General features: G+C 31.5%; 1 protein-coding gene across 1 annotated transcript in view; it reads left to right on the top strand.

Annotated features, from left to right (window-relative positions):
- Positions 1-12,308, top strand: part of l(3)80Fj (lethal (3) 80Fj) — a 64,158-nt gene that overhangs the window by 51,524 nt on the left and 326 nt on the right. The window contains exons 29-30 of the mRNA XM_074170437.1: positions 1,585-1,838; positions 12,078-12,299. Of these exons, the coding sequence (XP_074026538.1) occupies positions 1,585-1,838; positions 12,078-12,299 (476 nt within the window). The remainder of the gene's footprint in view (positions 1-1,584; positions 1,839-12,077; positions 12,300-12,308) is intronic.

Below are 12,308 nucleotides of genomic sequence, written 5' to 3'. Positions count from 1 at the left end.
GTCTGAAGTTTCGTCTGAGTTAGATAATGATGTTGGCATTCCACAGGGAAGTGTTTTGGGCCCATTATTGTTTCTATAATACATTAATGATATTAACCTCTTTGTGGAATGCGAATTCATTAACCTCTTTGCTGATGATACCTTAATTGCTTGTAGTGACGTCTGCCTAGATACGGCTATTCAAAAAATGAATAATGTTTTACAATCAATTAGCAAGTATTTGAGTTTGAATAAATTGAAATTGAATGTGTCTAAAAGTCAGGCTATGATATTCACAAGTAACTACAGATATGATACCATTAATATTAATAGCCTTAACCTAAACATATCACTAATGAACAAATGGAAATTGTATCGAATATCAAGTATTTGGGCTTCCAGTTGGATAACTTTCTGAACTTCAATACCCATTTCAATTATATTCATAAAAAAATTTCAAAAAAACTTTATTTTTTCTCTCGTATAGCCCAGGAATTATCAACCGAAACAAAAATCACGGTATATAATTCAATTATTCAGCCACGTTTTCATTATTGCTCATCAGCCCTGTTTTTGTTTGATCTTACTAAGCTGAATATGCTACAAAAACTTCAAAATCGTGGCATGAGAATAATTCTGAGAACTAATCGTCTCACCCCCATAAGAACTATGTTAGCAACGCTTAATTGGTTCTCAGTCGAAAAAAGAATGTATTATTTCACTATGATTTTTGTATATAAAATATTGAATAACCTGGCTCCTGTTTACTTTCATACATTTATAATATTGAATAGAGACATTCACACTTATAACACTCGGGGTAAAAATGACATTCACATTAGCAGCACTGCTTATCGCAGTACTATGAACTCTTTATTTTTCAAAGGTTTCCAAGAATTTAATAAACTACCAGACTTCATTAAAACATCATCATCATTGAATTTGTTTAAAAAACAATTGAAAGAACTTATTAAGATGAAATAGACATCGTACTGAAAACAATTCTTGTAATTTTTGTAATTCTACTAGTTCTATTAATTCTATTTTTAAAATTGTGATTTTCGTATATTATTGTTGCATTGTATTTCTTTCTTTGTGTTTGTCTAATGTTGTATATATATACACACCGTTGATTTAATTGGGATATATATGTATATTAGGGTTACCTATTTTTAAATAAAGATCTATCTATCTATAATGTGTGGGTTGCCATATGTGTAAAAAAAATAATTGCTGCCAAAATAATCATTTGAAACATATGATTATTGAATTACATAAAAAATAATTTTTCTATTCAGTTGGTACTTGAAACATTCATTATTGAAACAGATATTCACAAGGTCGCTATACAACATAATATATAAAAGTCCATTGAAATAAACTGTCAAGGTGTAATTCAAGTTTTAGATTGAAAACACTTGTCTTCAACTCCTCATTAACGTTTCTTTGAAAACGGAAAAACATGCATTTCCCAGGCAGGATTACGACATCTTTGTACAAAAAAAGTGGCAAACTACAATTTATTTTATATGTTTCAAAGTAGTTGTTTTGAATGGACTTTTTTTAGTCGGTCTTCTTTATTGATGTATCTTTCTATACTTTTAGGTGATGATAGTTCCTTCAACAACACTTTACGAGAAGGCCTAAGTTCGGCGCTGTCAGTGGCTTTGAAAGAATCCCCTGAAAGTTTATGGGACGAACAGTACAGGAAAAAACTAATTCAAACACTTTTAAGTCAGCTATCATCCCAGTCTATTACTATAACGCAGACTGCAATCAGGTCTTGTGGTTATTTGTTAAAGTATCTGCTATTGAACGATGAAACCATTCCTCACACTTTGTTGGTTCCTTTTGTTAGGGTAAGTATAAGCAGTAACTCTTTTAATTCAGTCTCTACATTTTAATAAAGTTGTATTTCATGCAAGGGAGATTAAAATTAAAAAGTTTCAAAAAGAGTAAACATCATTATTTTTTAAACTTATGATGCACGATCATTATTTCTTAAACATTCACTCAGCTTGCATTTCAGTTCATTCCTATTCACTATAATTGAATTCGGATTAATATCCTAATGTTGTAGAGCTTGGAAGCTAACATAATGGGTGTAGTCTTACAGTTTCTTGTATTGTGATTGTGTATATGATTTTTTCAATTCGTTAATTTCTTTCTTTTGACATATGATATATGAATAATCTATAGTACTCATAGTGAGGGAATTGTGAGAAATTTTCATCTATATAAAATTTAGGAATGCACTCCATATTACATGTATTTCGAAACGAAATTTCAAAACATTCACTTCTTTCAACATTCTTACACCTTAGAATCTGGTAAATGCCTGCCAGAAAACTACTTCCCTGGCTAATACCATGATGGACATTGGTTTATATCTGACAGACCTTTATGCAAGTTTCTTCTCTGAGGAAATGCTTCTTGTTCATTTAATTCAATATTCATCGTGGTATTAGCTGGTGAAGTAATTTTTCTCACATTTACTAGACTGTATGATCATCCTTTACAACTCCCAAAAAATGGATATGGAAAAAGTGAATAACTACAAGATGAGGTATATAGATACTTTGGAAGGTGAAATCAACCATCAACAAACAAAAGTCTATTGTAATAAATTGTAGAATATACACCGAAACCAAATATAATTTCAGCGCACATGAACTTCCTCCATTTATTGCGAGTTTGATTGAGAAAAAAAAAAGATGTGTCATGAGTATAGAGCAAACAGAGATCTAACGTCCGAAGTTTCAATTAATAAATTTAACAAGAACATTCAAAATTTGATCCAAGAATACAGAACCCACAATTGGATTCAAATATGTGAAGACATTCATGAAAAGAGCGGCAAAACCTATTGAAACGAAGGGAAGTTATCCAAATAACACAGAAAAATCAAATATCTTCAACACATACTTCACAAATATAGGGCATAACTTAGCAGAAAAGATTAGACAAAAAAATAGAAAAGATCCGCATAGAAATTTTATAACTTCGGATAGTGTCAGATAATGAACTAATTTATTTATTTATTTATTTATTTTCTTTTTAGCAATTAACTTGTGAAAAAATACAGGAAAATTGTGAAAAATGTCAAAAAGTAGTATAACAACATAATACAATACATATTTGAAAAAATTTGTTATAGATATTCACATAAATATAAATACACATACATGTTTACATACATAAATGCACATTAGTTTGCATATACACGAAAAGCATATTGCCTACATATTCCATTTAAAATTAAAGTTTCCTAATTAAAAAATTCTTTTATAGTGTAGCAGTTTTTTCAGGAGATTTTTGAAAATTGTTAAAGAAGCTGCATTCTTTATGTGATCTGCCAGGGAATTATAGCATTTGCATCCAATATATTCAAAGTTTTTTTGATACCGGACGGTGATATGCCAGTGGGGTAAAATAAGGTTTTTTCTTCTGGTATCATGTTCATGGTGTGTTCTGATGGCATTATAAGTGGCCTTATTTTTGAAAATGAAACAACACGCTTCGAGGATGTATGTGCTCGTAACAGTCAAAAATATTAAATTTTTTGAAAATCTCTCTGCATGACTCTCTTCTACTCACTTTTGCAATTATTCTGATTGCGTATTTTTTTAATAAAAACACCCTTTGTACAGAGGAACTTGCTCCCCAGTTTAAAATTCAGTATCTCATATGAGAATGGAAGGGGGCAAAGTATAAAGACAGAAGGATATTTTCACTGCAATGACTCGACATAAACTTGAGTGCGTAACATCCTTTTCTAAGTTTGCCGCAGACAGTATCAATATGAGAAATCCATGAGAGCTTTGAATCAAAGGTAATGCCTAGCATTTTGATAGATTCAGAAGAAGACATGACGTTATTGGTATTTTCAAACAACAAAAGCTTGTGTTGTTCCCGACTATTTGAACAAAACATCAGGGCATTAGTCTTTGATTTATTAATTATTAAGTAGTTTTTTTCTGACCATGTTATCACCTTAGCATAGGTAGTCTCAGCCAATAATTTTAATGATACTAAATATTCTTCTATGATCAAAATGTTTGTGTCGTCTGCATAACATGTTGTAATAATTTTATTGTGTTCATTCAAGTATTATATGAGGTCATTGGCAAATACTATGAATAGAAGGGGACCTAATATTGATCCTTGAGGGACACCTTGCGTAATGCCTAAGGGATTACTGTTGTTGTTTATTTGAATGAATGAATGAATGATTTATTGGTAGAAAGATCCTAATACACAAAAAATATACATAATATTTCATGTTATATAGACACACATAGTAAGGATATAATACATATATACAATAGGTACATATAAATACATAATATATACCAAGTCACTTACTATCTATTCTATTGTGATACCTTTCATATAATCAGTCAAATCTTTTTTGAATTGAAACAGGTTTTTATTATTCTTCACATTTTGGGGAAGTTTGTTATATTCAGAGAGAGAGAGAATATGCTTTATTGTATACATGATAAATCATGGTTACAAAGCTTAAAAATAGTACAAAATAATACATATAAAATATTAAAATCAGTACAAGGTGTGTGTACACACACACCAACAGACACACACATGCATAGTACATACATTAGAAACACAATAAAGTTCTAAGCCTGAGTCAATTTTTAAAAGAGAGAAAATATATATATACACACACACACATATATATATATATATATATATATATACATGTATATCAATCTGGATAACAATGTGTGAAATTATGAATCATATACCTAAACCACAATATCGCTTTAAGAATATTTAAAAATATATATATATATATATATATATATATATATATATATATACATATATATACATATATATACATATATATATACATATATATATATATATATATATATATATATATATATATATATATATATATATATATATATATATATATACATGTATATCAATCTGGATAACAATGTGTGAAATTATGAATCATATACCTAAACCACAATATCGCTTTAAGAATATTTAAAAATGAATTATTACTAAGAATTATGGAGTATGAATAGTACAACTATGATAGCGTGTCACTGAAATATTCCTCAAGGTAGTAATACGGTCTAACAACCAAAATATTTTTTACAGCTTTTCTGAACTGCTTAAGAGGTATAATGTCTTTAATTTCATCAGGTAAATGTTTGAATATTTTGCATCCATTGTAAATGAATGAATCTTTAAATAAAGTGGAAGTCGGTCTCGGAAGTTTAATATTATTGTCTTGTCTAGTAGTGTAATGAACTTGGGGTGACCCAAATCTGTCAATATGTTTCTTTATTAATGTAACAGTTTCAAAAATGTATAAATCCATTACTGTTAGAATTCCGAATTGTTTGAATAAAGGTTTGCAAGAGTCGCGATAATTAGCTTTGGACATATATCGTATAGCATGTTTCTGTAAAACCAGAATACTATTAAAGAGATAACTACTGCAGCTTCCCCAGAATGCAATACCGTAGCGCAAGCGGGATTCGATTAAAGAATAATAAATCAATTTTGCCGATTGCAAATCTAATTCCTTGGCTACCAATTTAACAGCAAAACACCCAGATGATATGTTTTTCCTTAATGCTAAAATATGTTCATCAAATTTTAGCTTACCATCAATAAATAGTCCTAAGTATTTAGTATATCCCTTACTTTCAATGCTACTTACTCCAATATTGATATCATTAAGCGTACATTTGAAAGTAATTAGCTTTGTTTTTTTAATATTAAAAGAAAGTATATTACACTCACACCATTTGGAAATTTTGGATGTATCTTCAATGATTATTTTATTTAAATTCTGGAGAGACGGACTGTGCCAGATGATGGTAGTATCATCGGCGAATAATGTGAATCTACCGGATATATGTATATTTGTCAAATCATTTATATATAATAGAAAAAGAACTGGACCTAGGACAGACCCTTGTGGAATGCCAGATTTAATTGTTTCTAATGAGGAAGATTCTGTAGACTTGACAATTTGATTTCTATTTAATAAATAGGACTCAATCCACTGGTATGAAAGTCCCCTAAAACCATAATAGTTCAGCTGAGGCCTTTATATAATAAAATTTTCATGGAGTTTGATAAACTACATCGTGGCAGGTGAAAATTGTCATTTTGTCTAGTAGTGTAATTGTGAGTGGAATTTCTATAAATGATAAATTCTTCGAAATAAGAAGGTAGCATATGATTGGTTATCTTAAAAATAAATATCATTGCTGACTTGTAATATCTTTCACGAATAGACATCCACTGTAATGCACTGAGCATAAAGCATATACTTGCATAACGATTACATCCACGAACCACCCTCATTCCTCTGTTCTGTAACTTTTGCAGAGACATAATTTTATTTTGGTCAAAACTGTATAACAGCGTACTGCAATAATCAAAATGGGGCTGTATTATTGTATTATATACGGTTATTTTCGCATTTGTAGAAAGGTGTTTCGAAATTCTAATGAAGAAATATAGTTTTTTTTTAAATCTTTTTAGTCATATAGTTATAGTGTGCACCAAAAGACATAGTGTTGTCCAACATAAAACCTAAATATTTGAATTCTTTCACAAATTCAAGTTTCTGACCATCAGCATACAGGGAAAGAGTATTTATATTTATTTGTTTATATTTGTAAGAGGTTGTTAGAATCATAGCTTTCGTTTTTGAAGTATTTAATTTCATTTTATTTGCCGAAAAATAATCCTTAATTTGATTTAGAGATGAGTTCATCTTTTCTATAGTATGTTGGTGTGATAGTGGATCAACACCTAAGGTGGGATGAACATGCATTATATGTAACAAAGAAATTACAGCAACTAATTCATAAGTTTTATTTGCTACGTGATATTCTCAGCAGGAAAAACCTTTCCATAATTTATAACTCATTAGCTGAGTCAATTTTAAGATATAGTAATATGGGGATGTCTCTACCACAACGCTAAAAAAAATTGCAAACTACTCAAAATTGTTTGCTAAGAATACTCTACAAAAAGGACAGATGATATAATACAAAAAGTCTGTATAAGGAATCCAAGCAACTAAACTTCAAAAACTTATTTGCATATTATTGCCTATATACCTATCGTAAAACAAAGCCCATTGTTAATCCACCTCTTTACTTTTTATCTGAAATCAATATTTACTGATCACTCGTCTGATTCATAAACTGTATAAACTCTAGGCAGATTTTCTGGATGATCATTAAGAAGTGCAAAACACAAGCATCCTATGCTTAGTTTATATTCTTATTGATAGAAGGAACACAATGATTGTTAGGTACTTGTATTCGCAAATGAACGATATATGTACTAAATGTAATAACTCCTAACGGACATGTATTGTGTGATATTCTATTCAGATGAATAAACGAATTTGAATAAAAAAAAAATACAAAAAGAATGGAAGAAATATTAAAGATATTTTAGATAACAACATTGAATATGAGTTACCTTTCGAAAAAAACCCACGTTTGCTAAAATTTACAAAAAAAAATTACAAAGAAAGCGACAACTTGAACTTCGACCGCAATCATTCTGAAAATGTGAGCGAATGGTACAAAAACTTCTTTTAAGATATACCCACTTGAAAAAATAATATATTCAATGTATGAAGAAGAATATTTTGAAATCCTGTATCTAGAAAGTTGGATTGAAATTCACAAATATATCATAAAAAAGCTATGAATTTTGCCATAAAACGCATCAGGTACCTGCCAATTGAAAAATGGGCACAATAATTACAATTTCCAAACCAAACAAGGATCACATCCTCACAGACAGTTATTGTCCGATTACTCTCCTGCCTGTAATTGTTAAAAACTAACTGGTAAATGATATTCCAAACTACCAGTTTGGATTTAGGCAATATCTACTATACATCCTCTGACGATTCTCACGAACAACATTGAAACATCCAAGCTGAACAATAATAAAACGGGAGTGATCTTTCTGGATATGAACAAAGCTTTCAGTAGCATTTGGCACAAGGGTCTTTTATCAAACTGCATCAATTGGGGTGTCCTAACTATCTAGTACTAGTACATACAGTTAAGAATTTTCTAATTGTTGAGTTGAAATACTGAATGGTTTTTCAGACGAATTTACTCCAAAGCAGGGAGTTCCACAGGATTCACCGCTCTCAACATTGTTATATAACTTATACTGCTCTGATATTTATTATCACCAACAAGGCAATCACTTCAGGCATGAAGCATATATTTTCCAGTATGCAGATGACACCTCTCTAATTGCCCTAGATCAAAAGCCAGACAAAATATTAATCATTTGGAATATCTTGCAACAATAACAAAACAGATAAAATCAGCAGAATTCTCCGTGAACACAACATATCAACATCATTCGTACCAGAACGGACAATAAGGTCCATGCTCCACTGGAGTCCCAAGAAGTTTACGAAGTACTATGTCAAGACTGTGACAAGACTTACATCAGCCAGACCAACAGGTGAATCAACATACGCAAAGATGAACACAAACTAGCAGCGAAGGGAAAAGTCACCAAGTTTTCTCTCTTTCAAGAAGTATTGGTGACATGACACATCAATTTCGAGAACCCAAAAATACTAGCAAGCAATGAAAACTTCTACTCTCAAACAATCAGAGTGGCTATCTAAATTGAAAAAGGACCAAGTAATATGAACAAGGGGGAGGATGAATTTCATTAAATCGGACTTCCATTGTCTAATATGATATAAAGTGAATAGCTGAAAATAACAATTATATTGATAAAAAACGTTAAATGAAATTACAATAAAATAAAAATACAAGCAACAATTGAAAGTTGAACAGTAAAAAATGAAATGAAAATCAAAAGATTTCAAGCCAAGTTACTTCAAGACGTTTCGATTGTTGGTATCCACAATCGTCTTCGGGTGATGACTGGACTTATTCCACCGAGAGCTGACTATTTATAGATCATTCGAGTGCTTTCACCTATCCTTCTTCCCTCTCTTCGCTTCACCGTTTGGCTGGAGTTGTGGCTGCTCGATTGTGGGTTTCCATATGTTGCTAGCTTGGCTGAATGCGTTGTTGGACAACATATATGCAGCTATTTCCTCCTAAACCAGTGTTCCGCCCTGTGGATAATCTCAGCTTGGGACCACTTGATGTTATGTTGATGAGTCCAAGCATGCTCTGCTATTCCTGATTTGCTGGTTTCTCCTCGCTGTGTGTGTTTCTTGTGCTCGGTAATGCGGACTTTCAATGGACTCTTAGTTTCACCGATATATGATTTTCCGCACTCGCAGGGTATCCGAATACAATTCTTGGAATCGCAGTCCGCGTTTGTTGGCATGGTCTTCGTGAGGCTGCTACGGATAGCGTTTCTGAATCTAAAGCAGGTTCTGATGTAGGAAAGTGTAAGTACTGATTGTATCGGCTTCTCTTCCTTGCGAGGCTCTTGCTGTCTTTTAGCCAGTCTGTTCTACCATTACTTTGGGAGTCACCATCCCGTTGAAGATCATTTTTGATGATGCCTATTTCTTTCTCGAAACCTTCCTTTGTATAACAGAGCCTGAAAGCACGGTCTACTAGAGTCTTGATGATTCCTCTTTTAGTCGATTGATGGTGGTTGGATTCATGGTTCAGTTACTGTCCTGTGTGAGTGGGTTTTCGGTATACAGATATTTCCCACTTGGTGTCGATCCTCTTCACCAATACGTCTAAGAATGGCAATTCGTTGTATTCTTTCTTCTCCATTGTAAAAGTGGTGGAAGGTCTTATGTTGTTGATGTGCTTCAGGAAGGTGTCTAGTTCTGTATTCCAACAATATTCGAATATCTGCCAGTCGACATAAAGTCGTCAAATTCGTCTAAAAAGTTCTTCAGAAAAACCTCAAAAACATGTTTTGAACAGATAGACACTTTCATAGCCTACAGGAATACATTATTGCATCTTCTAGTGATTTTTAATGAGCTTCATTTATAATGTGATATAGTATATTTATTTGTATTGCATGTTTCCTAGTAACTTATTGAATCACTTTGAAAATTAATGTTTCATTTTTTACTTGTATATTAAAATTTGGACCCTACTGATATTGTATGAGTTCCAAAAATCTTGCTGGTAAACAAAAAATGAAATTGAAACCTAGCTAAATAAAAGCTACCGCCAAACAGTTTCTGCTCTTGATGATTGATGCCAAATTTTCTTTTCTTGTATTATTGAAAATACAGTTCTAATAGTGGTCGTGCTTTGTCAACAAGTTACTCTTGTGAGAGTAAAGCATATTTATTATTATTAATTATTTTCTCAAATACATTTCGTTTCGAAATTATACAATATAGAAGACATTTAAGGTAACTTGACATTACCTGCTCTTTTCAAGTGAATCATATTTATTAACTTTTATAAACTCCGGACCTGTACAAAAAATATGTGTAGTGAATATAAAAAAGTTGTAATGTGAATCGTAAAATATTAAGAACTAATTAAATGAGCAGAATTGATAAATTAACCTGTATCTTGAATATGAAAATCTGAGGTACATTAAAAATAGGCCATTTAGAATAATCTATGTGTCCACTATCTATCCACAACGTAAATGCATTTCTCAGTGAAACACCCTGTATAATGAAACTTATGAAAATATGACTAACGGAGTAATATGTTATCTATGTGACTTCAAGCATTGCTGGAGTTTGAAAAAAATACTGTTATCAAAAAGGTTCCAGAGGGATCATTCTTGTACATTATTTACACCCATGATCTTACTTATATCACTTCTAAATACATAACTCAATATGCTCAATGGTTAGTTGCAAAAGCCATATAAATATTTTACAGGATGATATTTTCCCAATATTCACAACACTGGACCAATATCTCACCTTCGATAATTTAAGCTCAATACAGAAAAATTCTAAATAATTTCATTTTCACAAACTGAAAGGAACACTTCTGGATTGTATACAGATGAGTCGATAACTGTAAAGGAGTTATCATTTCTGGCATCAGAATCGACTCTAGGTTGGGCTGGAAAAGTTGCATCGATGAATTTTATAAGACCATTTTGAAATATTGTGATGCCTTCAGAATACTGTCTCGGAACATATCTGAGGAGGCAGCGTGGCTTGTTTGTAATGCATATATTCAAGGTCGTTAAAGGGCAAAAATCTTCACAAAAATGTTTTTGTAAAAAAATTGGGTCACAAAATCAGCTGCAAACAGTATTTTATTAGATAAAAATACTTATAATGCCCTATCTATTTTTATATGAAAGTATTATATTTGTATTTCTGAAGCTCCTTCACTACTTACCAAAGGACACATGGTCATAAAAGCAGAAGTAGAACAGATCTTTTGAATGTTCGACCCAAGATTTCATTTGCCGAAAGAAATATACCTTACAAAAAAATACACCTTGCGACCTTGAAAAAAAATCAAAAATCGTAATAATCCTCTTCATTTCACAAAAAAGTTGTCAATAATTATAAGAAAAATTGAAACGTGAATGAAAACTAAAATGTGAAAAGCAGTATTGGAAAAAATTAGCAGGTGTTGACATAGTCTTGTGAATGTACCTATTTTTCTTTTTTAATTTGAAGTTTATATGAATGTTGTTCACAAAATTCGCCAGCCCATTTCTCTTACACACCGATTCATATAATATCTTCATTGACTGACTTCCACAAAAGAACATGTACTGATCATTGAACATCCCAAAAGACAAGTTCTCGGTTGGACCAAAAGGCTAGAGTGTTTCTTGAAACTCTTGAGATTGTGCGATTTGGAAAATTATCACTGGAAACAGTCTATATTGTTGACACATTTTAGGTAGTTACTGCTTTTTCATACAAGTAACACTAGATTGTCGAAGAATTTTGTCTAAATCATTTATAGTACAAAGAACCAGGTATTGCTTCCATTCAAGTCGATTTTTTCATTATCATTCAACATTGCTCTAAGACAGGTAACTTTGCTCTCTCTTATCATTTACAAGATCACCAAGCAACAGAGATTCTAACTTGCATTTAATGAATATTTTTGTATTTTTAGATTTTACTGTTAACAATTATTAACGATGGAATGTTTTTTCAGACAATGAACAACAATAGTAACGATGTAAAACAACTACTAGCTAGAGTTTCATTTCATTTGGCCAAAATAATTCCACCAGAGAAAATGTCGTCAGACCTTCTCAAATTACTTCTGCCTACATTGGTGAATGGCACTAAAGAAAAGAATATTTATGTCAAGGCCAATTCAGAAATTGCCTTAATTGCTATACTTCGACTCAAGGATGGAGATACAATGTATCAGGTGAGATTT

This window comes from Leptinotarsa decemlineata, unplaced genomic scaffold (genome assembly GCF_025532065.1).
Source record: "Leptinotarsa decemlineata unplaced genomic scaffold, Ldec_3_MD MMD2_P_RNA_scaffold_9, whole genome shotgun sequence".
NCBI classification, from domain to species: Eukaryota; Metazoa; Arthropoda; class Insecta; order Coleoptera; family Chrysomelidae; genus Leptinotarsa; species Leptinotarsa decemlineata.
Note: the sequence above shows the minus strand (reverse complement) of the source record. Positions and strands in the feature narration are given on the sequence as shown.